The 27933-nt window shown below is 45.4% G+C and overlaps 3 protein-coding genes across 3 annotated transcripts in view; 2 read left to right on the top strand and 1 right to left on the bottom strand.

Moving 5' to 3' along the window:
• Nucleotides 1–10351, top strand: part of LOC145363616 (uncharacterized) — a 64749-nt gene extending 54398 nt beyond the window's left edge. The window contains exons 8-9 of the mRNA XM_080218797.1: nt 9259–9577; nt 9662–10351. Coding sequence (XP_080074923.1) covers nt 9259–9577; nt 9662–10009 — 667 coding nt within the window. The 3' untranslated portion in view covers nt 10010–10351. The remainder of the gene's footprint in view (nt 1–9258; nt 9578–9661) is intronic.
• Nucleotides 10352–15723: 5372 nt separating this feature from the next.
• LOC145363629 (uncharacterized) lies at nt 15724–27485 on the top strand. The gene is made up of 2 exons (XM_080218821.1): nt 15724–16663; nt 26752–27485. Exons 1-2 carry the CDS (start codon nt 15799–15801, stop codon nt 27399–27401), a joined length of 1515 nt encoding a protein of 504 aa, XP_080074947.1. The 5' UTR covers nt 15724–15798; the 3' UTR covers nt 27402–27485.
• On the bottom strand, nt 22152–24540 carry LOC145363654 (uncharacterized). Its single transcript, XM_080218852.1, has 2 exons — nt 24314–24540; nt 22152–24210 (listed from the first exon to the last, which is right to left on the bottom strand). The coding sequence occupies exon 2, from the start codon at nt 23747–23749 to the stop codon at nt 22601–22603; it is 1149 nt and encodes a 382-aa protein (XP_080074978.1). The 5' UTR covers nt 23750–24210; nt 24314–24540; the 3' UTR covers nt 22152–22600.
• Nucleotides 27486–27933: the final 448 nt, after the last annotated feature.

Genomic DNA, 27933 nt, shown 5'->3' with positions numbered 1-27933 from the left:
TGGATACCATTTGAGACATTGGGACTGTAGAGGAGGAAGTAAGCAAAGACATTGAGATGAAGAACCCCTTTAACACTCACTTTTGACTTTCCTCTGAAGATTCTGACAGAATTATTGAATGGGGCATCCTTTGTAAGACAGTGGAATTCAGGATGATGAAAGTGACTGATAAAATACACAGCACAGTCCCAAAAAACCTGATTAACCTTCCACAAATGCAAAACATTGATTTGGGGGGAGGGCAGAGAGATGCAAATAAGCATGACAAAGAACACTGTTTACAATAAAATGAGTGACAACATTTAGCAGGGAGGGAAAATGTGTGAAGATGGCTTATGAAGGTGAGACTCCAACAGAGCATTGAAGAAGGAATTTGAAGACTGATGTGAGATTGCAGAAGTAATTTGTAAATTGGGAATGAACTGACATCTGAGAGTACACGGTGCAGCTGCACTGAAGAATGAAGGGTGGCATGGTAGCACAGTGGTTAGCACTGCTGCCTCACAGCACCAGTGATCCGGGTTCAATTATGGCCTTGAGTGACTGTCTGTGCGGAATTTGCAAGTTCTCCCCAAGTCTGCGTGGGTTTCCTCTGGGTGCTCTGGTTTCCTCCCACAGTCCAAAGATGTGTGCACTTGTTTGATTGGCCATGGTAAATTGCCCCTTAGAATCAGGGGGACGAGCAGGGTAAATAAGTGGTGTTATGGGGATAGGATCTGGATGAGATTGTGGTCAATGTAGACTCGATGGGCCAAATGGCCTCATTCTGCATTGGAATGATTCTAGGATTCTAATGGAACTTGCTCAGCTACTTGACAAACAGCCTGGCATAAAATGGTAATATGGCCTGAAAAGTGAGAAATGATTTTGAAATGATAAAGGCACTGACACATACTCCATAGATAAACTGACTGTAAGACAATATTAAAGTAAATGGAATTTTGGATTGGGGCAAATGAAGACAAGGGACAAATAATACTTAATAAGAATTAATTACAAGTTGGATACTGGTGAAGGGACAGCTTGTGAATTTTATTAAGTCTATGCAATTTATACAGCAATTATATGTTATCACAGCTTTTATATCCAATTATACCACTTCAATTATATCTAAAATTAGTTGTGAGAAGAAGATTGCAAAGGGAAAGGAAGTTGGCTACCTTGGACTGGGCCAATGACCAAAAGGGGGCAAATGTCAGAATGAATGAATAGATTTAGTAAAAGGGATGATCGATGTATTAGAGTAAAATCACTTGTTAGTCAACTGCTCCACATCAAGGTTCTAATATCAACAAGGCTGTTTACTTGTTTGAGGAACAAACAGTTTCTAGCTGACAGGCAAATTTTTGGGTGTGGATTTAATAATAAACCTACATAGGCAAGATCGGAATTGTAGAACTAAAACTTCTGTCTTGCCTCCGTAGATTAATTAAGCATGTTCTCTCCAAGGGGTGAGGGGTGGGAGAGTGCATGGGTGGAAATGTAAGATGTAGGTGAGGGCGATATGGGGAGTGCGTGGGAGGAGGGGTGGCCCGGAGAGGAGGCGTTGTCGGGGTAAGGGGGACAGGGTAAAGAGAAGGTGGAGATAATAGGAGGGAGGGAGAGGCGAGGGGCGTGGGGAGGAGAGAGGAGGTGAGGTGGAAGGGCAGAGGGAGGTGAGGGAAGGGCGTGTTGAGGGGGGTATATGTCAAATTAAGGACTAAGTCCCAGGAGTTTGGAGATGAACTCTTTCCACATGAAGTGAACAAACTGCTAAGGGAACTTCTCAATCCAATACAATGACTCCCCCACATGTCCTGTGTGTCAGGGCGGGGTCGCTATGCTCCCCACCCGCACTTTTCATCCCAATCCCAGGAGTTTGGTGTCTGGGCTCCGGATGAGTAATGGCGGCCACAGCTCCCACAATCCCTCGCGCTTCGGAGACCGCTATATCAGCCGCTCAGGCAGGTGACCCGGGACTGCGCATGTCCAAGGGAAGGGTAAGCTGCGCATGTGCGGAAGCCACCCTCCCCCACCTGCTTGCAGCGGTGTTGACCAATGGAAAGCGTTGGAGGACCGGAAGGACTCTGGTCCTCCAGCCAATCAGATCGCGGGCTTTGCGTGCATGAAGATTGAGCTTCAGAAAAGCTCAAACTTCCTCCGCTCTGGAACATCTGTGAGAAAAAGTCTTTCTTTTCTCCCCCTCTCCATTTCTTTTCTCACTGTGGGGGAAACTGGGGACTTGCAGCAACTAAAGAGAAAGGAAATGAATAAAGGGAAGCTGCAGACTCTGGAAAGGTTGGTCCAGGTCTCTCTCTCTCTCTGGAAGACAGTGACATCCTTTACTCCTTGTGAGGGAAGGGATTCACTCTGCTCTGTCGAGACGCCAACGGCTTCAGATTGCTCTGTTGCCTTAAAAAACTTCTATCAGTAAAAGATTCGATTTTGCTGCACTTTTCTTGATTAGTTGATGCACTTTGGGGAAAGCGATTGAGAGAAGTTCGAAGGCTTTTAAAACGAATGTGAAATAAGATGAGGAGGGATTTCTTCACTCAAGAATGTGGTCAAGTTTTGGAATTATCAACTCCTCAGCCATTGAGCCTTTTCAGCAGAGAGACTGATTGGTTTCTAGACATTGAAGATATCAAGGGATATGGGTTTAGTGTGGGGAGAATGACACTGAAGTCGATGAGCCAGTTATCTCATTGAATGGTTTAAAAGGCTTGTTGGGCCAAATAGCTGACTGCAGCTCCTATTTGTTGTGATCTCTGTATCCAGGATAGGAAGCAGAGAGCATGGATCTGTGAATCAGCCTCAATGAGCACCTTCAGGAGAATTGGGAGGGTGAATGTTAGATACAGCAGAGTGAGAATGGAGGGAGAGTGTATGGGACAGATATTTACAGATTTTGGGAATTGCGAGAGGAAAGAATGTTCCATAGAAACTAGAATTGTGGTTCTGAATTTCTATCCTGTGCTGACACTGATGGATTTTGTGAACTTGTTTTACAGCTCATTGAAAGAGGAATTTCAGACCGAAATCTCAAACGTCACATCTAGATCTGATAGAGTCATATTCCTTGGGACCTGAATAATATTGCCCTTTGAATTTAGAAGGAGAATTGGTTGTCTGGTCTGTCAATTTGAAAAGATTTCAAACATCAGCGGGACTAGAAAAGTACCAATACACTGCCACACTCAAGTGAGTGTGTTCCAGTGCACTGACGAAAGTGCTTTAACCGGTTACACAGCCTGAATAATTATCACACCATTTCCAGCGGGGAGAGACTGTACACGCATTGTATGTGTGGACGAGGTTTCAACTGATTGTCCATCCAAGGAAGAGGCAAGGACACCTGCACCATGGAGAAACCATGGAAATGTGTGGACTGTGGAAAGAGATATAGAGCCCCATCTCAGCTGGAAGCTCATCGGCGCAGCCACACTGGGGAGAGGCCATTCACCTGCTCTCAGTGTAGAAAGGGATTCACTCAGTCATCCAACCTGCAGAAACACCAGCGAGTTCACACTGGGGAGAGGCCATTTGCCTGCTCTCAGTGTGGGAAGGAGTTCAGTCATTTATTCAACCTGCGGACACACCAGCGAGTTCATACTGGGGAGAGGCCGTTCACCTGCCCTCGGTGTGAGAAAGGATTCAGTCAGTTATGTGATCTGCAGTCACATCAGCGAGTTCACACTGGGGAGAGGCCATTCACCTGCTCTCAGTGTGGGAAGGAATTTAGTCATTCATTCAACCTGCAGACACACCAGCGAGTTCACACTGGGGAGAGGCCGTTCACATGCTCTCAGTGCGAGAAGGGATTCACTGACTCATCCAGCCTGAGGAGGCACCAGCGAATTCACACTGGGGAGAGGCCATTCATCTGCCCTCAGTGTGAGAAGGGATTCACTGACTCATCCAGCCTGCGGAGACACCAGCGAGTTCACACTGGGGAGAGGCCATTTACCTGCCCTCAGTGTGAGAAGGGATTCACTGACTCATCCAGCTTGCAGAGACATCAGAGAGTTCACACTGGGGAGAGGCCATTCACCTGCTGTCAGTGTGGGAAGGGATTCACTGACTCATCCAGCCTGCGGCGACACCAGCAAGTTCACACTGGGGAGAGGCTGTTCACCCGCTCTCAGTGTGGGAAAGGATTAAGAATTTTGTCCGCCCTGCTGAGACACCAACAAGTTCATGAGTGATTCCAGGGGTTCGATTCTACAGTTATTGTTTCTGCTCTCAGTTACATCAAGGATTGCATTTTGTTCATTCTTACAGTTAGTCATTGGGGAGGGGCAGAGGGTGACTTTAAGAACATATGAACGTAAGAACTAGGAGCAGGAGTAGGCCATCTGGCCCCTTGAGCCTGCTCCGCCATTCAGTAAGATCATGGCTGTTCTTTTTGTGGACTCAACTCCGCTTACCTGCCTGCTCAGCATAGCCCTTAATCCCTTTACTGTTAAAAATTTATCTAATCTTGCCTTAAAAATATTCAGTGAGGTAGCCTCAACTGCTCACTGTGCAGGGAATTCCACAGATTCACAACCTTCTGCTGGACTGGCTGGTCTCACAACTTTGCCTCCAGTGGGTTGATGCTCTTTGAGTCCTGTTGCAAATACCTGGTTTCAAATTTCACAAGGATCACAGAGTGACAGGGTATTCGGAAGTTCAGAGCTATTTAGTCACCATTTCTGTTTGAAACCCCCCAAATGCCCATCCAATTTCCTTTGTGATTGTTTATTGTCTCCATTTCCTCCACTGTCATTGGCTGCCAGTTCCAGGTCATTACAATTTGCTATGTCAAAATATTCTTCCTCACATCCTCCCCTGCATCTCTGGTCCAAAACCTTAAATCTGTGTCCCCCCCACCCTTGTCCCATCAGCTAATGGGAACAGCTTTTCTTTATCCACCTTATCTAAACCTGTCAGAATTTTGCCCACCTCTATCAAATCTCTCCCCAACCTCCTTTGCTTCAAGGAGAACAACCCCAGCTTGACATTGACAATAAAGAACAAACTAACAGAATATGTTAATACTTGAAATCAAAATTGGAATATTTGAATTCTGTTTTAAAGATATTGTGAATATATTGTTCTGTACAATAAAGAGATTTGAATAACTCACCTTGGGTGTGGTTGAATGAAATGTATCAGTCTGGTATCCACCAACAGTCTTGAGGAAATCTGGAATGAGTGGCTGGAAATACCTCCCTAATAACACTGTGGGTGTACTTACATATCAGGCATTGTAGCAGTTCAAAATGGCAGTGTTGGGGTTGACAGTGGCCAAGACTGCTATATACAGGCACATATAACTGAAGGACTGCAGATTGAATGTGAGGCATGATGGGACTGGACTATCTCGACCACATTCCTGTGACTGCTCAGTTTGTGCTACAATGAACCATTAAAGCTGCTTAGCAGGGTCTCAACAGAGGACCGGGTGAGAATATTTACTTAGAATGAGTTAAAATTAAACTTATTCCAGGACTGGCTGGTGTTCAGCAGTTGAGATACCAGAACCTGCAATCAATCAACAAACAGTGGTAGGTAGTTGGTTAAGAAGAAGTGTTTTCAGGGAATTGCTTGATAGAGCAGACGCAGCACGGTTTCATTAAAGGGAAGTCGTGTCTGACAAATTTACTGGAGTTCTATGAGGATGTGTCTAGGGCGGTGGATAGAGGAGAGCCGGTGGATGTGGTCTTTCTAGATTTTCAGAAGGCGTTTGACAAAGTACCTCACAAGAGGTTATTGCAGAAGGTCGAGGGACATGGAGTTGGGGGTAGGGTGTTAGCGTGGATAGAGGATTGGTTGTCAAATAGGAGGCAGAGAGTGGGGGTCAACGGGTGCTATTCGGATTGGCGGATGGTGACTAGTGGAGTGCCCCAGGGGTCGGTGCTGGGGCCTCAGCTTTTTACCATTTATATAGATGATCTGGAGGACGGAACCGAGTGTAGGGTGTCGAAATTTGCTGATGACACCAAGATTGGAGGAACGGCAAATTGTGCGGAGGGTGTGGAGAGTCTGCAGAAGGATCTAGATAGGCTGGGCGAATGGGCCAGGAAATGGCAAATGGAATTTAATGTTGGCAAGTGTGAGGTGGTCCACTTTGGTAGGAAGAATGGTAGGAAGGACTATTACTTACGGGGCGAAAAACTGCAGCAGGCGACGGTGCAGAGGGACTTCGGGGTTCTTGTGTATGAGTCGCAAAAACCCAGCTTGCAGGTGCAGCAGGTGGTCAGGAAGGCAAATGGGATGCTGGCCTTCATAGCGAGGGGGATTGAATATAAAAGTAGGGAGGTCTTGCTGCAGCTGTATAGGGCATTGGTGAGGCCGCAGCTGGAGTACTGTGTGCAGTTTTGGGCGCCGCACCTGCGCAAGGATATTTTGGCCTTGGAGGGAATGCAGAGGAGGTTTACTAGGCTGATACCGGAGTTGAGGGGGTTGAGCTATGAGGAGAGGCTGAATAAACTGGGCTTGTACTCGTTAGAGTTTAGAAGAATGAGGGGAGATCTCATTGAGACGTATAAGATGATGAATGGGATGGATAGGATAGAGGTGGAGAGACTCTTCCCGCTCAAAAAAGACAGTAGGACTAGGGGGCACAGCCTCAAGATAAAAGGGGGGCGGTTTAGAACGGAGTTGAGGAGGAACTTCTTCACTCAAAGGGTGGTGAATCTCTGGAATTCTCTGCCCGTTGAAGTGGTGGAGGCTGCCTCGCTAAATATTTTTAAGACGCGGGTTGATGGGTTTTTGATAAGAGAGGGGATTAAGGGTTATGGGGAGAAAGCGGGAAAGTGGAACTGAGCAGCGACAGATCAGCCATGAGCTTATTGAATGGCGGGGCAGGCTCGAAGGGCTAGATGGCCTACTCCTGCTCCTATTTCTTATGTTCTTATGTTTAAATTATTTCATCATAAGAACTGTGAGGACTTGCAACCTAATAGTTGATGAAGTAATGGTATACTCCAAATAGCACTGCACTGAAAAAGGGGTCAGACCAAGAAGTAAAGTTTTTTCAGGCATTATTTAAATTATTTCATCATAAATTTGTGATAAGAGCCGTGAAGGACTTGTAACCCAACAGCCAGTTAATTAACAGTGTGCTCCAAGTTGCACTGCGCTGAAAAGGGGATCTGACCAACAAGTGGTGATCTCAGACATTGTTTAAATTACATCATCACTGGCCAACTTCCGCTTTGTGACGTCACAGCGGAGCCATAATTGAAACAATCATTAGGAATCACTGCTCCGCGGTGACGGCTGCGGGTCCCAGTGCGCATGCCGGGGCTGCGCGGACCCGGGAGCCCCGCCCCCACCCATTGTTGCCCTCCCCTCTGCCCCTCCTCGAGCCAAGGTTTCCAGTCAAGCGGCAGAAGCCGCTCGGTCATCTCCCCTCCCCCACGGCCCGGGACTGCGCATGTCCAAGGGAGAGGGGAATCTGTGCATGTTCCGGGGGAAGAGCCCACCCTCTGACCGTCACGTTGAATTGTTGACCAATGGGAAGAGTTGGAGGACCGGAAGGACTGTGGCCCTCCAGGCAATAAGAGCGCGAGCTTTGTGACAATGCAGATTGAACTTCAGACAGACTGAAATTTCCTCTTTTGTTGGTCAGTTGGATAACAAGCCATACCTAAAAGAGGCCAACATCTGTGAGTAAAATACTTTCTTTTTTCCCCCTTTCTGTTTCTTCTCATTCTGGGGGAATTGCTGACTTGCTGCAACGAAAGGGAAAGGGAGTGAATCTAGGGAGGTTGTAGGCTCTGGAAAGTTTGGCCCAACTCTGTCAATCAGCCTGTGGAGGCTCAATATTATATCCAGCAGAATGAGAATGGAGGGTTATTTTTTCTTCATTCATGAGACATGAGCATCGCTGGCTTTTGCTACCAAATGAACCTGTTGGACTTTTAACCTGGTGTTGTGAATTGTCTTACTGTATTTACCCCAGTCCAATGCCAGCATCTCCACATCATCGCTGGCTGGCCAGCATTTATTACCCATCCCTCAGTGCCCTTGAACCGATTGGTTTACTGGGGTGTTTCAGAGGGCAATGTGAATCAGCACATTACTGTACCTTTGGTGTCACATGTTGGCCATGCCAGGTGAGGATGGCAGATTTCCTTCCCTAAAAAGCATTAGTGATGGGGTTTTCCAACAATCAACAATAGTTTCACAATCATCAATAGATTCTTAATTCCACATGTTTGTACTGAATTCAAATTCTACCATTTGCTGTGGCAGGATTCGAACCTGGGTCCCCAAACATTAGCTGAATTTTGGATTAATAGTCTAGCGATAATACCACGAGGGAATTGCCTCTCAATGTGTGAGATGGAAACTTACAGCTTTTGGGGAATGAAAGGGGGACAAAATGCTCCAGAGAAACTAGAATTGTCTGTTCTGAATGTCTATCCTGTACTAACGCTGATTACTTTTGCCAATTTCTTTTACAGATGTTAGAAGTGAGGATTTAAGCCAGAAATCTCAACTCAAACGTTGCATCAGGTTCTGAAAGATTCAGTTGATTCATTGCAAAGTGAAGATCAGTGGCCTTTGAATCAAGATGGAGAAATAATTGTCTGCTCTATCAGCTTCATCAGTTATTAATTCTCAATGTGACTAGAAAAGCATCAGCACACACACTTTGAACTTTGACAATAGGACTAGGGGGCACAGCCTCAAGATAAAAGGGGGGCGGTTTAGAACGGAGTTGAGGAGGAACTTCTTCACTCAAAGGGTGGTGAATCTCTGGAATTCTCTGCCCGTTGAAGTGGTGGAGGCTGCCTCGCTAAATATTTTTAAGACGCGGGTTGATGGGTTTTTGATAGGAGAGGGGATTAAGGGTTATGGGGAGAGTGCGGGAAAGTGGAACTGAGCCGCGACAGATCAGCCATGATCTTATTGAATGGCGGGGCAGGCTCGAAGGGCTGGATGGCCTACTCCTCCTATTTCTTATGTTCTTATGATTGTTCCAGCCTTAACCAGTTACACAGCTTGAAGAAACATTCCCATTTGGAGCCGGGAAAGACCCTATGTGTGTCCTGTGTGCGGAAACTTAATTTGATTGTTGAACATGGAGAGACACGAGGACACCTACACCACGGAGAAACCATGGAAATGTGAGGACTGTGGAAAGAGATTCATAACCCCCTCAAAACTAGAAACTCATCGACGTATTCACACCAGGGAGCGGCCGTTTACCTGCTCTAATTGTGGGAAGGGATTCACAAATTCAACACACCTGCTGACACACCAGCGAATTCACATGAAGGAAAGGCCATTCACCTGCACAGCATGTGGGAAAGGTTTCAAACATTCATCCACCCTGAAGATACATCAGCGAGTTCACTCTGGGGAGAGGCCATTTGTTTGCTCTGAGTGTGGGAAAGGATTCACTCAGTTATCCAACCTGCAGACACACCAGCGAATTCACACTGGGGAGAGGCCATTCAGCTGCTCTGAGTGTGGGAAGAGATTCAATCAGTTATCCGATTTGCTGACACACCAGCGAGCTCACACTGGGGAGAGGCCGTTTACCTGCTCTCAGTGTGGAAAAGGATTCACTCAGTCATCCAACCTGCAGACACACCAGCGAGTTCACACTGAGCAGAAACAATTCAGCTGCTCTCACTGCGCGAGAAGGTTTAGATGGTTATCCAACCTGATGCGACACCGACAGGTTCACACTGAGGAGAGGTCATTCTTCTGTTCTGACTGTGGGAAGGGATTCAAAAATTCAACCCATCTGCTGACACACCAACGAATTCACACTGAGGAGAAGCCGTTCATCTGCACAGTGTGCGCAAAGAAATTCAAAGATTCATCCACTCTGCAAAAACACCAGCGTGTTCACACTGGGGAGAGACCATTCACCTGCTCTGATTGTGGGAAGCAGTTCCAAGACTTGTCCAACCTGAGAAGACACCAACGAGTCCACACTGGGGAGAGACCATTCACCTGCTCTGACTGTGGGAAAGGATTTACTCAATCATCTACCCTATTGAGACACCAGCGAGTTCATAATTGATTACAGTCGTTGGATTCTGCTGTTATTGCTGCTGTTAATCACATCCAGCACTGAAATATGTTCACTCTGACAGTTGAGGTGGGAGGGTCAGTGAGTTTCTTTCTGCTGAACTGGCCAGTCTCACAACTTTGCTTCCCCGTTTTTAAACAAAGGCACAACATTTGCCACCCTCCAATCTTCAGGCACCTCACCTGTGGATGTCAATTCAAATATCTCTGCTAGGGAACTTGCAATTTCCTCCCTAGCCTCCCACAATGTCCTGGGATACACTTCATTAGGCCCTGGGGATTTATCTACCTTGATGCACTTTAAAGAGCCTCACATCTGTAGTGGGTACCCTGGTAGAAGGTATTCTGAGAGACATAATCTACAGGCATTTAGAGAGGCAAGGACTCATTAGGGACAGTCAGCATGGCTTTGTGAGTGGAAAATCATGTCTCAGAAGTTTGAGTTTTTTGAAGGTGTAACCAATAAGGTAGATGAGGGCAGTGCAGTTGATGTTGTCTACATGAACTTTAGCAAGGCCTTTGATGAGATACCACATAGTAGGTTGTTGCATAAGATTAAATCTCACGGGATCCAATGTGAGGTAACTAAATGGATGCAAAATTAGCTTGATGATAGAAACCAGAGGGTGGATGTAGAGAGTTGTTTTTCAAACTGGAAGCCTGTGACTAGTGGTGTACCTCAGGGATCGGTGCTGGGTCCACTGTTATTTGTCATTTGTATTAATGATTTGGATGAGAATTTAGGAGGCATGATTACTAAGTTTGCAGATAACACCAAGATGGGTGGCATAGTGGACAGTGAAGAAGGTTAGTTCGGATTGCAGTGGGTTCTTGATCTATTGGGCCAGTGGGCTGACGATTGACAGATGGAATTTAATTTAGTGCGAGGTGATGCATTTTGATAGATCGAACCAGGGTAGGGCTTAGTTAATGGTAGTGCTTTGGGGAGAGTTGTAGAACAAAGAGATCTAGGGGTACTTGTTCATAGCTCATTGAAAGTGGAGTCACAGATGGACAGGGTGGTGAAGAAGGCATCCGGCATGCTTGGTTTCATTGGTCAGAACATTGAATATAGGAGTTGGGACATCTTGTTGAAGTTGCACAAGACATTGGTAAGGCCACTTGTAATACTGTATACAGTTCTGGTCACCTTATTCATGAGGACGGTCTCAACAAGGATCTTGGGTTCATGTCGCACTATCTGTAACCCCCAACACTTGCCTGGGTTTGCAAAACCTCACTCACTGTACTGTCTGGAGACAATACACATCTCTTTAACCTGTGATCAGTGCTCCTTCCACGCACATTGTCAGCCACTTCAAGACTTGAACAGCAGGTTAGGTGTAAAGATTCACAATCTAATCAGTAATCTGTAAACTGTCTGTGCTTTAAATGCTCTGTCTGAGGCCAGAACTCTCCATTCACCTGACGAAGGGACTAACCCAAAAGCTTGTGCGTTTACTATCAAATAAATCGGTTGGACTAAAACCTGGTGTTGTCAGACTTTTTACCACCTTATTATAGACAGGATATTATTAAACTAGAAAGAATGCAGAAAAGATTTATTAGGATGCTTCTGGGAGTTGATGGTTTGAGTTATAAGGAGAGGCTGGATAGACTGGGACGTTTTTCCTCTGGCGCATAGGAGACTTAGGGGTGATCTTATAGAAGTTTATAAAATAATGAGGGGCATAGATCAGCTAGATAATCAATATCTTTTTCCAAGGTAGGGAAGTGTAAAACTAGAGGCCATAGGTTTAAGATGAGAGGGGAGAGATACAAAAGGGTCCAGGGGCGTGACTTTTCAGACACAGCATGGTGAGTGTCTGGAACAAGTTGCCAGAGGTAGTAGTAGAGGCGGGTACAATTTTGTCTTTTGAAAAACATTTAGACTGTTACGAGTAAGATTGCTATCAAGGGATATGGGCCAAATGCAGGCAATTGGGACTAGCTTAGTCATTTAAAAAAAGGGGCAGCATAGACAAGTTGAGCCAAAGGGCCTGTTTCCATGCTGTTAACCTCTATGACTCTATAGAGGTGCTGGGTGTCTGGAATGCACTCCCAGTGGAAGGGATGCAAGCAGGCACATTAGCAATGTCCAAGGTAGATAGACAGATAAGAGGTGAACAGAGAGATAGAAACTCTATTGGCACAGGCTTGGTGGGCCAAAGTGCCTGATACTGTGCTGTATTGTTCTTTGAACATTCTAAGTAACAAGGTCAAGGAAGCCATCTTAAACTCTAACATGTGAATGAAGCTTTATTTTAAAAATTAATGCTGTATTCATCTAAATGCTTGTGCAAACTGTATAGCCAGCAGAAATTGTTTAAACTAAGAATTTCTTTTATCATTTTGATAAGCTGCAGGACATTATATTCCGTCAAATCTGGCTCAAGAACAAGGTCAATTGTTCGATCTGATCAAGGTGAATAAGAAAGAAACCTATTATCTTCCATTGTGTGTCTTTTTGAACCAGTGAATCTTGTATTAACCAAATGAATTAAAGAATCCTGTATTAATTAGCTCCCAGTCACTAACAGATGATTGTATTCAATTACAATTAATGAATCAGTGGTTATCGTAAAAGACTGAGTTTTATTTACTGTAAAAATGTAAAAGCTTATTGCTGCGTACGTAAAGAATGTGCAATGAAGATAAATGTACTAATGTACTGGCAAGAGAGACCTTCAAACCTTTCAATATTTGAAACTATGTGAACAAGATAAAACTGTATAGAATCAGATAAAGGGATAGTGTGAAACAATTCTGTTGTATTCCTGACTAAGATGAAGGGAAAAGTGGTGTAAGTATTGGGGATCCAATTAATCTAACCAAATTGACCAATTGTCATGTCAAACAGACCCAATTCTGATGTAGGGGGATAAAAGCAGAGGTTCCAAAGGTCTTCCCTGTGAGCCTAGTTTCAAGGAAACTCCTGTCAAAGGAGGAGCCAAACTTCCAAGGCTGAATTCCACAAAAAGTCCTCTCAAAGAAGGAGCCAGAGAGGGTTTAACCTTTCAGATTGATCACCCACTTCAAGTTATAAAAGCCAATGTCTTAAAGTGATTCAGTAAACCTTGTTCATGAATAAACTTATTTAAATTTACTATCCAGAGAATTCTGCCTTTGCCTTAATTGGTTAAACTCTTGTCTGAACCAAAGTGAATTTCTTTCCACAGTGAATGCAGTTGAACGGCCTCTCCTCAGTGTGAACTTGGTGTAACATGAGGCTGGCTGACTGAGTGAATCCCTTCCCCCACACAGCGCAGGTGAATGGCGTCTCCACAGTGTGAGTACATTGGTGTGCAGTGAGTGTGGATAACTGCCTGAAGCTCTTTCCAAAGGAGGTGCAGTTAAATGGTTTCTCCTCAGTGTGAATTCTCTTGTGTACCACCAGGTTGGCTGACTGAGTGAATTCCACCCCACAGTCAGAGCAGGTGAATGATTTCTCCCCAGCGTGAACACGCTTGTGTGCACTGAGGTTGGATGAAGACCTGAAGCTCTTCCCACAAGAAGTGCAGCTGTATGACTTATTCCCAGTGTGATTTCTCTGTATGTTAGCAGGGTGAGATAACCGAGTAAATCCCTTCCCATAGACAGAGCAGGAGTATGGCCTGTCCTCAGTGTGAATTCTGTGGTGTGGCCAAAGGCCAGACAACTGAGTTAAATCCTTTCTCACATTTGGAGCAGATGAATCGCTTCTCCCCAGCGTGAATGCATTGGTGTATTAACAGGATGAAGGACTGGTAATGTTAGCAGGGTGAGATAACTGAGTAAATCTCTTCTCAGATACGGAACAGCTGAATGGTCACATCCCAGTGTGAATTCGCTGATGTGCAGTGAGGATAGATGACTGTTTAAACCTCCTTTCACAGTATGTGCACCTATAAGGTCTTTCCTCAGTGTGAATTCGCAAGTGTGACAGGAGGCTCGCTGCCTTAATAAATCCTTTTCCACACATAGACGAGGTGAATAGCTTCTCCCCAGCATGACTGTCAATGGATTTCCAGCTGACATGGATAATAGAATCCTTCACCACAATCCTCATATTTCCACAGTCTCTCTGTGATGCTGTTCCCAGTGTTGACGGATTTCCAGGCGGGATGCATAATTGAATCCCTTCTCACAATCCCCACATTTCCACTTCATGCTGCCAATGCCCTTGTGTCTCTCCTGGTTGGACAATCAGTTGAAGCCTCGTCCACACACACACACAACACGTGTACAGTTTCTCCTCGGTGTGAACGGTGTGATGTTTTTCAGGCTGTCTAAATGATTGAAGCTCTTTCCATAGTTAGCTCGCTCGAACACTCTAGCTTCTGTGTGTCTCGGTGCTTTCCAGTCACGTTGATGTTTGAAATCTTTTCACACAGACAGAACAGAAAAATATTTCTACTTCCACATTCAATGATATTCAGCTCCTGATGAATCTGTCAGATTTTGATGTTTGTTTTAATTTGTGGAAATCCTCCCCTGGAAAATGGTTTGAAAGGAGTGCTCACAAAGAGTACAGGACAGAAATTGAGAGCAGACAGGTCTGGTTTCTCTGGAATATTCTCTCCCCCAGTTTGTCAGTCCCACTCTCTGTCTCTCAGGGAAAGACCTGAACCCGCTCCAAGATGGCCGCGGCCGGTTGCCTGGGTAACTCGCACCTCGCAACTGGGAGAAGCCCTGCCCACTCACTATTCCCTTATCAAGATGGCCACCCTTGCACCACATCTGAACCAGACCCATTTCCTCTCCCAAGATGGCGACGAACGGTTGCCTCGTTAACCCAGGCTCATTACCGGGGAGGAAGCCCCGCCTCTCTGATCACCCTCATTCACACTCGTAAGATGGCAGCTAGCGAGGCCGCCCCCTTTGGGCCTGTTCCCATGGGAAAGTCAGGGGCCGCGGCCGAAGCCAGAAGTTGGTGCCCTTTCCAGTGCAGCCGTGGTTTCCATTCCTACCCTCTGTTCACAATCTCCTCCCCAACACCATGACTGACACTGAGCATGCTCAGAGCGCTCGCTCCATTGCGAGGCTCACAACCGCCTTACCAATGTCGCGCATGCTCCACTCCCGACCTGCCCCCCCGCCCCTCATTCACTCTGATTGGTTAGAGGACCAGCCTCTCCCACGTGGTCCTCCAGCCCCGCCCCTCCTTCACTCTGATTAGTTGGAGGACTGGCCTCCCACGCGGTCCTCCAGCCCTGCCCCTCCTTCACTCTGAATGGTTGGAGGACCAGCCGCTCCCACGCGGTCCTCCAGCCCTGCCCCTCATTCACTCTGATTGGTTAGAGGGCCAGCCGGTCCCACACTTATTTCCAGTTGCCCCCTCTTCCTATTGGTCAGCGCCTGCCGTCAGTCAGCGTCCGAGCATTGTGATGTGGGACATGCGCAGTGTCATTGCTGGCCTTGGCTCTTGTTTGTGCCGGAGTTTGTGAACTGCTTCTACAGGAGATCAGAAGAGAAGGGTTTGCAGATGAGAAAAGTCAGATCAAGCTCGGGTTGAGTAACTCCATTTATCAGGATCTGAATATCATCGGTCTTTGAATGTGAAAGGATAAATGATCAACTGTTCGAAAAGAACACATTTCAAACATCAGTGACTGGAAAAGCATCGACACACACCCACCCACCCGAGTGAGTGTTCCAGTGAACTGACTGGAAAGAGCTTTAACCAGTTATTCGGCTTGAGAAAACATTGCAAAATATAAGGAAAAATCATACATTTGTTCAATGTTTGGACAAGACTTGAACTAATTATCCAACCTGGAGAGACACAGGGGCACTGGCACCATGGAGAAACGGTGGAAATGTGAAGATTGTGGTAAAGGATTCAATTATCCATCCCTGCTGGAAAACCATCAACGCAGTCACACTGGGGAGAGGCCATTCACCTGTTCTATATGTGGGAAAGGATTTACTCAGTCATCCAACCTATCATTACACCAGCGAGTTCACACAGGGAAGAGGGCATTCACCTGCTCTGTGTGTGGGAAGGCTTTCACTCAGTTATCTGGTCTTTCATCACACCAGCGAATTCACACTGAGGAGAAGCCATTCAGCTGCACTACCTGTGGAAAAAGGTTCAGGCATTCTTCAGCACTCACGGCACACCAACGCACTCACACTGGGGAGGGACTGTTCACCTGTCCTGAGTGTGGAAAAAGGTTCACTCAGTCATCCAACTTCACATTACATCAGCGAGTTCACACTGGGGAGAGGCCTTTCACCTGCTCCATGTGTGGGGAAGGATTCACTGGGTCATCCCACCTGCTGTCACACCAGCGGATTCACACTCAAAAGCCATTCAGCTGCACTTCCTGTGGAAAGAATTTTAGACAGGCAACCTATCTCATTGCACACCAACGGATTCACACTGGGGAGAGGCCATTTACTTGTTCCACGTGTGGGAAGGGATTTACACTTTTACCCACCCTGCTGAGACACCAACGAATTCACACTGAGGAGAAGCCATTCAGCTGCACTGACTGTGGAAAGACTTTCAGGCAGTCATCCAATCTTGTTTTACACCAGCGAGTTCACACTGGAGAGAGGCCATTCATCTGCTCCATGTGTGGGAAAGGATTCAATCGGTCATCCAACCTCACTGCTCACCAGCGAGTTCACGCTGGGCAGAGGCCGTTCACTTGCTCCGTGCGTGGGGTTCGCAAAGCTTTTCAACCTGCTGGCTCACCAATGCACTCACACTAAGAGGCCATTTAACTGCTCTGTGTGTGGGAAGAGATTCAGTCAGTCACAATGGTTCCTGAGACATCAACAGGTTCAATAGTGACTGCAAGGGTTAGATTCTACTGTTACTGCTGCTGTTTATCTTGTTTAGTATTGATACGTGGTTTTGTTCCTGCTGATATGACTCGCTGGAGTTTAATATTCTGGCGATCTCACTAATTTTCAGGGCTTCAGTGTCCATTTTTGACAACACTACAGCACTATCATCTGCACCATATCCTTTCCTTTTCCCCTCTGTATGAACGGCATAGCTTGTTGCTATAGTGCACCAGAAACAATGTTTTTCACAGTATCCCAGTACATGCAACAATAAATTAAATCAAATATTGATGACGTATTCTCTCAGTAACAATACCTTTTGTATTTTGTTGAATTTTGTTGCGTTTACTTCATTACATGGATAAGATAGTACAGATGCCACATACAGTGTATATATTAAATCTTTTAACTTAGTATCTATATATAAAATATATCGTGTCAATTTATTTTGAATAAATCACCCTTACTCCATTTCCAAAATGTGATTTCAAACTATTTGACACTTTGGGATTGAGGCCATATGTGTAACCCCTGGATGGTGAGTAGGGAGGAGGTGAACGTGCAGCTGTTACATAGAACATATAGAACATAGAACATTATTTGCAGGAGAAGCTGTCTTGGGAAGTTTATAAGTTCTTTATTTTTAAAATAAACATAATGTGGAAAGGCTCTGACTCATGTGTGGTCTCAGTGTGTCACTGCCTCAATGACATTCTGTTTTCACTGACTAGATAGTTCAAAGTTGCTGCTGACTGTATTCTCTCTTTGGAAAGCTGGATTGAAAATGTAACGTTTGATAGGATTTATATCAAATCCCCTAATAGTTATATTAGCCCACCATCCAATAAAAACATGTTCTAATATTCTGTGTCAGTAATGTTCTAGATAAAAATAGTCATTAAGGTCGATTAAACACATTCCACTTTGTTAAATGAAGTTAATGAGATGCTGGTGATCTTTGGTTTCGGATTTTACTCATTTTATTGGAAACTGCTCATTTCATAAAATATTTTTATATTTGGTAAATAACAAAACAAAGAACAACACAGCACGGGAAACAGGCCCTTTGGCCCAACGAGCCCGCACCGCCATCTTAACAATGTGCTTTTCCTCCTCCACCCTTGACCCATGTCTCAGCTTATGGTACCCCCACTGAAGACCAGATTAAGGGGAGAATAATTTAGGGACAATTTGTTCCACCAATCAGCTTGAGAGCACATCTTTGGGGTGTGGGAGGAAACCGGAGCACCCGGAGGAAACCCACGCAACCACAGGGAGAATGCACAAACTGCCACAGACATTGGCCCAAATCCATGTATCTGCACAGCAAACAGTGATAGTCACTGAGCTGTCGTGGTGCCCATCCGCTGGTCCAGTTTCAAGTATACACAAACGACGTGAAGTACTAGGCTACTCTCAAAATATCCAAGAGCAGCCCACGCATGACCCACCATGTGTATGCCTCTTGTTAGGCAACAACATGGTGCGGACGGTGGAGCAGGAAAAAGCTCACATGATTCTGATCTTCATTGTGTGTGAACTTACATTCAAAACCCATTGATAAACTCACTACACAATCAGCTCTGACCAGGGCTTTCGTATGTTGTCACTGAGCATTAAGCAGCAGAAAGAGTGGAACGGCAGTCAGGCCACACAGCCTAACCTGGGTTCAAATCCTGCTTGGGTGACTGTCTGTCATGCTCTCCCTATGTCTGTGTGGGTTTCCTTTGGGTACTCTGGTTTCCTCCGACAGTCCAAAGATGTGTAGGTTAGATGGATTAGCCATGGTAGTGTGTGGGGTTGGAGGAATAGAGCAGAGGAAAGGGCCTGGGTGAGATACTCTGTCAGAGAGTCAATGCAGATTTGATAGGTCGAATAGCCTCTTCTGAACTGTAGGGATTCCATGATTCTATGAACAGTAGTTAAAATTTGAATGTATCGCAACTTCCAATGTGTCATATGTGATTTGTGAGTGAGTTCACAGTACCTGGCTGTTAAATTCCTGAGCTGTCACTCAGGGTCTTTCCCCACACTGGCTGAAATACATAAAAAAGTGTCACTCAGCAGAGCGTGGAGATTTTATGTGTCGCCAAGAGCTCCTTACAAGGCTCACATTATTATGGAATGCTTTAGTTCAGCCCCAGGGAGACAGCTCCTCCAAATATCACCCAGCCAGACATCACATCAACAACCCTCCTTCCTCATGAAGTTTGACAGCACAAAAAGAGGCCTTTTAGCCCATCGTGTCTGCACTGGCCATCGAACACCAATCTATTCCAATCCCATCATCCAGCACTTCACTTGGTGCAGACAGTTATTGGTTCAGACGGTGGAGCAGGAAAAAACTCACATGATTCTGCTCTTCATTGCGTGGGAATTTACATTTGAAACCCATTGATAACCTCACTACACAATCAGCTCTGACCAGGGGTCAGAGCCCTGAGCAGGGCTTCTATATGTTGTCACTGAGCATCAAGCAGCAAAAAGAATGGAACAACAGTTACGCCACACAGCTCCGGGGATCCAGGTTCAAATCCAGTTTATGCTATAGCATTTCAGGTGTTCATGAAAATGCATCTTAAATGCCTGCTTGCACCATCCTGAAGTCTAAGAGGAGGTGAGAGAAACTGGAGTAAGATGTGAGTTTAGAGTTAGGACAAGGGGGAACCTTAAAAGAGATTTGCTGCCTCAAAGCGCCAGTGACCCAGGTTCAATTCCTGGCTTGGGTCACTGTTTGTGCAGAGTTTGCATGTTCTCCCCAGATCTGCATGTGTTTCCTCCGGGTGCTCCTGTTCTCTCCCACAGGCCAATGATGTACAGGTCAGCTTGATTGGCTATGCTAAGTTGCCCCTTGGCATCCCAAGATGTGTAGCTTAGGTGCAGTAGGCATTCAGTATGCTTGGTTTCATCGGTCAGAACATTGAATACAGGAGTTGGAATTTCTTGTTGAAGTTATACAAGACATTGGTAAGGCCACATTTGGAATATTGTGTGCCATTCTGGTCACCTTATTATAGACAGTATATTATTAAACTAGAAAGAATGCAGAAAAGATTTACTAGGATGCTGCCGGGACTTGATGGATTGAGTTATAAGGAGAGGCTGGATAGACTGGGGATTTTTCTCTGGAGCGTAGGAGGCTGAGGGATGATCTTATAGAGGTCTGTAAAATAATGAGGGGCATAGAGCAGCTAGATAGTCAATACCTTTTCCCAAAGGTAGGGGAGTCTAAAACTATAGGGCATAGGTTTAAGGTGAGAGATACAAAAGTATCCATGGGGCAATTTTTTCACACAGAGAGTGGTGAGCATCTGGAACAGGCTGTCAGAGGTAGTAGTAGAGGCGGGTACAATGTTGTCTTTGAAAAAGCATTTAGATAGTTACATGGGTAAGATGGGTATAGAAGGAAACGGGCCAAATGCAGGCAATTGGGATTAGTTTAGGGGTTCAAAAAAAAGGGCACCATGGACAAGTTGGGCCGAAGGACCGGTTTCCATGTTGTAAACCTCTATGACTCGATGTGATGAAATAGCTCATTTTGTTTTCTTTATTGACCACATATGTGAATCAAACTATGAAGGGAGTAACCAGTCATGAAACAGATTATTGTACAATTGATGAACCTTGATTAAGTTGTAAATAATGAATCAATAATCATATTGGAAAGACTGGATTTTTATCCAAAACTTGTCAAGTTGAATTATTACATGTCTCTCTGTTTGTGTGAGAAACAGCAATTTCAGACAAACTGTTCTAATAATGAAAGATTCCTGATAAAGGTCCCGAGGAATGGTACATTATAATCTTTAGTTTGATCCAGTGGATAGCAAAATACTTCAAAATCAAGAGATTTTAGCTCTCTTGTATTCTTCTCTGATGTACCGAGGCTGGGTGGCCACTGTGCCGAAGAATAAATTGGATTAACCCAAGCAGCAGCTTGAGCTAATTATTAACTGAGGAAAAGCTTGACTCTGACACAGGGTGCTGGCCACTCAGGGGTTAAAAGCCAGGGCTCTGTAATGATTTGTTGCTGGCTGATTACTGAAGACACTCACTCAAGGCAAGATTCACATGTCCATGTCAGCAAGTGGGGCTGTGTCTGAGACAGAGTTTTGAGAGCGGAATGCTGTGCTGGATCAACACCTAGGCAAAGTTGCAAAAATCACTGTCTGATTTGATTTATTATTGTCAATGTATGAACATACAGTGAAAAGTATTGTTTCTTGTATGCTGTACAGACAAAGAGAAGGAGAGGATGCAGAATACAGTGTTACAGTCATAAGAGTTAGAATAAAGTTTTAGAAGCGTGGAACGAGTAGAAGATAGAATTAGAGGGTTTGCTGGGCACAGCTTGCAAGAAGTCGCCACACTCCAGCATCATCGTGGAAATTTCCCTGGATTGATAGGCAAACCCCTATCCTTTAATAATAATTTTAATGTTAATTTAATGTTGTAAAACTTATAATCCAAAGAATCCTGTCCTGCCTTAATTAAGTCTTGTTTGAACATACATTTTCTTTCATGGGGTGTGGGTGTCACCGACTAGGCCAGTATTTTTATTGTCTATTCCTAATTATCCTTGAGGTGGTGGTGAGCTGCCTTTCCTGAACCGCTGCAGTCCCTGTGGTTTGAGGTACGCTCGCAGTGCTGATAGGGAAGGAATTTACTAAGTCATTCTCAGATTGGGGTGACTGAGATTAGTTATATTACTGATAAGAAAATCAGAGTACAATCAGATAACACAGTGGGAAAGATATAAAAAGCTACTCTGGTGTGTTTTAATCAAGCCGATTTCGCATTTATCCAAAATATTACACTGCAGCCCAGTTCAAGGAGTTATTAACACCAGTAGAAACAAACTCCAACTGTCAGAACTGAAATATAGAACATTCACTGAACAGCAGGAGGCCATTCAGCCCATCATGTCTGTGCTGGCTGGAAAAGTATTGTCCAGTTTCGTCCTACTTTCCAGCTCTTGATCTGTCCCTCTGTGTGCTGCAGAATCCGAACTGCGTATCTAAGTTCCTGTTTAACGTGATGAGGGTTCCTGCCTCTCCCATCCTTTCAGACAGTGAGTTCCAGATCCCCATGACTCTCCGGGTGAAATGATTCCTTCACTAACCCTCCTAATCCTTCAATCCTTCATTCATTAGATTTGAAAATTGAACAGATTGTAATGATATTAAAAACTTGCCAACTGGCTTCAGCTTTCTGCCACAAGATTTACTTGACATATACTTTTATAATTGATTAATCTGGTGACCAGAACTGTAAAAAGTCTGACAACACCAGGTTTTAGACCAACCAATTTATTTGATAGTAAACTCACAAGCTTTCGAGGTTTCCCTCTTCCAGAACTGTGCTCAGTTCTCTAGCTTGCTCTAACTAGCATTTTATAAATATAAACAGAATATGTTGGGTCTGGCAGCATCTGTGTGGAGAAACAGAGTTAATCTTTTGGATCTAAATGTCCAGCCTCCTTCATGGATGTCTGGATGTTGACTCCAAATTCTCTCTGATCCTCTATAATTCTCAGCATCATCCCCTTTATTGTTCATTCACTTGTCTTGTCTAATGTCCCAAATTCATTCTCCCTCATTGCTCCAGATCGAATTCCATGTGCCATTTTTCTGCCCATCTGACCAGCCCACTGATATCTTCCTGCAGTCCACGGCTTTCTTCTGGATTGTTAAACACAAATACAATTGTGTATCATCTGCAAACTGAATCATGACCCTTACATTTAAGTCTGAGTCATTGATATATACCACAAAACTGTGGAACCTCACTGGTAACCAGACACTATTCAGTCCTGGATGTGATTAACAGCAGCAATAACAGCAGAATCCAACCCTTGCTGTTGCCTGTGAACTTGCTGATGTTTCAGCAGGTTGTTTGACTGAGCAAATCCCTTCCCACACATGGAACAGTTGAACGGCCTTTCCCCAGTGTGAACTCGCTGGTGTTTCAGCAGATTCTGTTTACTTTTAAATCTCTTCTCACAATCAGAACATTCAAAAGGTCTCTGATCAGTGTGAACAAGTTGGTGTGTAGTCAGGTGGGATGACTGAGTGAATCTCTTGCCACACAGGAGGCAAGTGTGAGGTCTTTCTCCAGTGTGAACTCGCCGGTGTATCAGAAGGTCGGATGTATCAATGAATTCCTGACAACACACGGGGCAGGTGAACGGCCTCTCCCCAGTGTGAACTCGACGGTGTCTCAGAAGGTGGGCTAATCGAGTGAATCCCTTCCCACAGAGAGAGCAGGTGAATGGCCTCTCCCCAGTGTGAGTGCGCTGGTGTTTCAGAAGATCCTTTTTACTTTTAAATGTTTTCTCACATTCAGAACAATTGATAGGTCTCTGATCAGTGTGAACAAATTGGTGTTTCAGGAGCTGCGATGAACAAGTGAATCCCTTCCCACACACGGGGCAGATGAATGGCCTCTCCCCAGTGTGAGTGCGTTGATGAATCAGTAAATCCTTTCTGCTTTTAAAGTTCTTCTCACAGTCAGAACATTTAAATGGTCTCTGATCAGTGTGAACACTTTGGTGTGTCAGGAGGTGGGACGACTGAGTGAATCCCTTCCCACACATGTTGCAGATGAACGGCCTCTCCCCAGTGTGAGTGCGTTGGTGAAGCAATAAATCCTTTCTGCTTTTAAAGCTCTTCTCACAATCAGAACATTTAAATGGTCTCTGATCAGAGTGAACCTGGTGGTGGGTCCGGAGGTTTGATAAGGCATTAAATCCCTTCCCACATTGAAGACAGGTGAATGGCCTCTCACCAGTATGGACATGCTGGTGTGTGTACAGGCTGGATGACTGAGTGAATCCCTTCCCACACACAGAGCAGGTGAATGGTCTCTCCCCAGTGTGAATACGTCGATGGGTTTCCAATTCAGATGGGTAATTGAATCCCATCCCACAGTCCGCACATTTCCACGGTTTCTCCATGATTATTGACAGGCTATCGGGTGTAGGCCGAATGCAGATTTGAGCTCACTATCAGATTAGCCATGATGTTATTAAATGACGGAACTGGCCCGTGGGGCTGAATGGCCTATTGCTGCTCCTTGTTCACATGGTGCAGGTGTCCTCATGTCTCTCCAGGTTATACAATCAGTTGAAACCAGGTTCACACAAAGAACACGAGTACGGTGTCTACCTGATGTAAATGTGTTTTTTTTCACACTGTGTAACTGGTTAAAGATCTGCTCCAGCTGTGGAAAAATAACTGAGATATCTGTGTCTCGGGGCTTTTCCAGTCACAATGATGTTGAGTAATTTCCCAAAGACAAAATAGACAAACATTTCTCCTTCCACATTCACAGGCCTTTGATATTCAGATCCTGAAGAACTGTGTGACACTGTCAGATCCCAAGACGTTTGGTTTGAATCGCCCGTCTGCAGATATTCTGGAAAAGGAGTTTACAGTGAATTACTTTGAATATACAAGACACAAACAAGCCATTCAGTTTAATTCTTTACACTTGACACATCTTCTCCTGTCCCATATACCTCATCACAGCCTTTCAGTTGATTTTTCTATTCCTCTTGTGTGCTTCTCCTGTTTCCTTTTGAAACAATCTCAGCAATTTCCTCAACTCATTTCTCTGGTACTTCTAAACCAGTGAGTGAAGAAATTTATCCTTATTACCTTCTTGGATTTATTAGTAACTATCTAGTATTTATGAGTCTTTGTTTATTGATTGGTCCTCCTTTTAGACTCTGTCACAAGTGGAAGCATTCTTTCCACATTTCACCTGTCCAAGACACTGATAATTTTAAAGCAGGTCACTCTGTACAGGCAACAACTTCAACGCATTTAATCTTTCCTGAAAGCTGTAATCTGTGTTTACAAAAAACATCACAACAAATGCAGAATATAAATTACAGAGAGACAAATATTTCTCTTGGGGTTGAGTTTTCTGTGTGTAAATCATCAACTTGTAACCGTGTGTAAAAACAGCTTTAAAAATCAGCCCACAATAGAAACGCTGAACGGACAATTTTCTTTCCTCCACTCCCAGTTTTCTCCCTCCCTCTCCTCTGTCTGGGTTCAGTTCATTTGATAATAGACTCACTTGTGAGTCTATTATCAAATAAATTGGTTGGACTAAAACCTGGTGTTGTCAGACTTTTTACTGTGTTTACGCCAGTCCAACGCCGGCATACCCACATCATGGGTTCAGTTCTCCAGCTCCTGTCTGCAGACTGGGTCTTATTGGGGGTGTTGGAGCCTCCAGCGGGTGTTTGTGAATCCTCCCAGGATTTCCTTCCTTCCCAGAGATCAGAGTCCTCATTGATTTGAGGCCAAAGTGTAACCTCTTATTTATTGTCCCCCTCCCCCATCCTCTGATGTGAACCATCCTCCAGTGACTGAGCCAGGATGGGGCCGTTAACCTGGATCTGTTCCCGGGAGGGAGGGAGGGAGAAGCCCCGCAGCTGCAAACCAGGGAGCTGACAATGATTCTGAAGGGTTTGCGGATCCACAAAGTGTTTCCAGACCCTCCCCAATATCCAGCCGCCGGTTCCAGCGCCTCCCCCTCCGCTGCTGCAATGTTCGCTCCGCACTCACCGGGTTTCTTCTGCGTGTTGGTCTCCAGCTCCGCCTCTCATTCACTCCGATTGGTTGGAGGACCAGCCGCTCCCGCTCGGTCCTCCAGCCCCGCCCCCTCATTCGCTCCGATTGGTTGGAGGACCGGCCGCTCCCGCTCCGTCCTCCAGCCCCGCCCCCTCTTCTTATTGGTCCGGACCTGCCGTCAATCAGTCCCCGGGCATTGTGATGTGGAGCATGCGCAGTGTCATTGCTGTCCTTGGCGCTTGTTTGTCCCGGAGAAGCGGAGTCAGCGTTAGGCGGTGGCTGGGAGGGTCTGGAAACACTTTGTGGATCCGCAAACCCTTCAGAATCATTGTCAGCTCCCTGGTTTGCAACTGCGGGGCTTCTCCCTCACTCCCTCCCGGGAACAGGCCCAGGTTAACGGCCCCATCCTGGCTCAGACACTGGAGGATTTGGAAACACTTTGTGGATCCGCAGGCGGTGAGGAGCTGGAACCAGCGGGTTTTAAATGGAAATTTTGAATGGCGCGGATCCAGAGCCCGAAATCAAACCGGAAACATAAATGGATCCGGGCGATGAGGCTTCATAAACACCCGGATTATGAATAAATAAACATAAATCATCCCAGTACATTTAGTGGGGGTGGCACGGTAGCACAGTGGTTAGCACTGCTTCCTCACAGTGCCAGGGTCCTGGGTTTGATTCCCAGCTCGGGTGGAGTTTGCATGTTCTCCCTGTGTCTGCATGGGTTTCCTCCGGATGCTCCAGTTTCCTCCTACAGTTGGAAAGACGTGCTAGTTCGGTACATTGACCCAAACAGGTACTGGCGATGAGGGGAATTTCATTGCAATGTTAATGTAAGTCTTACTTGTGACTAATAAACAAACTTTAAGGGAGAGTGTGTGGGATGGGGATCTGCAACTCTGAGAGGAAAAAATTGCAGAGAAACTAGAATTGTCTGTTCAGAATTTCTATCCTGGACTGTCAGTGATGACTTTTATTGACTGGTTTTACAGCTATTAGAAGTTGAGGATTACAGATGGGAATCTGAAACTAAACATCACATCAAGATCTGACAGAATCACTCAATTCTGAGGACCTGGATATCATCGTACTTGGAATGTGGAAGGAGAAATGTTTGTTTGTTTTGTCTGTGGGAAAAGATTTCAAACATCAGTGTGACTGGAAAAGCACCGAGACACACGCACACCCGAGTGAGTGTTCCAGTGAACGGACTGTGGAAAGAGCTTAAACCAGTTACACAGCCTGAAAAAACATCACCATTCAGTGAGGAGAAATGGACACGTGTTGTGTGTGTCGACAAGGCTTCATCTGATTATCAGCATGGAGAGACATGATGACACTGATACCACAGAGAGACCGTGGATATGTGGAGACTGTGGGAAAGCATTCACTTGCCCATCCAAACTGGAAACTCATCGACACACTCACACTGGGGAGAGACCCTTCACCTGCTCCATATGTGGGAAGGATTTCACTCAGTCATCCAACCTGGCATTACATCAGCGTGTTCACACTGGGGAAAGGCCATTCAGCTGCTTTGTGTGTGGGAAAAGATTCATTCAGTCATACAATCTAGCACTACACCGGCGGGTTCACAGTGGGGAGAGGCCGTTCACCTGCTCCGTGTGTGGGAAGGGATTCATTAATTCCTCGAACCTAGTGGCACACCAGCGAGTTCACTCTGGGGAGAAACCATTCAGCTGCACTGACTGTGGAATGAGCTTTAAGCTTTCATCCACTCTGCTGAAACACCAGCGAGTTCACACTGGGGAGAAACCATTCAGCTGCACTGACTGTGGAAAGAGCTTCAGACACTCAGGCAGTCTCACTGTACACCAGCGAGCTCACACTGGGGAGAAGCCATTCACCTGCTCCATGTGTGGGAAGGGATTCACTGATTCATGCCAACTGCTGAGACATGAACGAGTTCACACTGGGGAGAGGCCGTTCTCCTGCTCTGAGTGTGGGAAGGGATTCATTGATTCATCTCAATTACTGAAACACCAGCGAGTTCACAAGTGACAGCAGGGATTGGATTCTGCTGTTATTGACAACCAGGTCCTTTCATTCTGACAGCAGGAGTTTGTTTCTGCTGATGTTAATACAGCCAGTAACTAGGCTGGAGGTTAATATTCTGGATTGAATTCCTGGGGTTGCAGTTACCGCTGTCCATCAGAAATGAGTTTACAACAAGATTTAGAACTTTTACTTCAATCTCAAATTGTTTAAGTTAAGTTTCTTTATTAGTATCACAAGGAGGCTTACATTAACACTGCAATGACACTGTTACTGTGAAAGTCCCCCAGTCGCCATCCTAGTCACCTGTTTGGGTACATTGAGGGAGAATTTACCATGGCCAATGCACCTAACCAGCACATCTTTCGAATGTGTGAGGAAACCGGAGCACCCAGAGGAAACCCAAGCAGACACAGGGAGAACATGCAGTTTCCACACAGACAGTGACCCAAGTCGAGAATTGAACTTGGGTCCTGGCGCTGTGAGGCAGCAGTGCGAACCACTGTGTTACCATGTCGCCCTACTGACCTTGGCCCGA

The sequence above is a fragment of the Carcharhinus amblyrhynchos genome, unplaced genomic scaffold, assembly GCF_965287045.1.
Source record: "Carcharhinus amblyrhynchos unplaced genomic scaffold, sCarAmb.v2.hapA scaffold_39, whole genome shotgun sequence".
Classification (NCBI taxonomy): domain Eukaryota; kingdom Metazoa; phylum Chordata; class Chondrichthyes; order Carcharhiniformes; family Carcharhinidae; genus Carcharhinus; species Carcharhinus amblyrhynchos.
The sequence above is the reverse complement of the archived record's forward strand: the minus strand, read 5'-3'. Positions and strand labels throughout refer to the sequence as shown.

Bases quoted from the DNA above. Each gene is read 5' to 3' on its own strand.
- LOC145363629 (XM_080218821.1), top strand. From the start codon at position 15,799: ATGGAGAAACGGTGGAAATGTGAAGATTGTGGTAAAGGATTCAATTAT. The intron at 16,664-26,751 runs GTGGGGTTCGCA...GGATATGTGGAG, and splicing joins GCCGTTCACTTGCTCCGTGC to ACTGTGGGAAAGCATTCACT.
- LOC145363654 (XM_080218852.1), bottom strand. From the start codon at position 23,749: ATGGAGAAACCGTGGAAATGTGCGGACTGTGGGATGGGATTCAATTAC.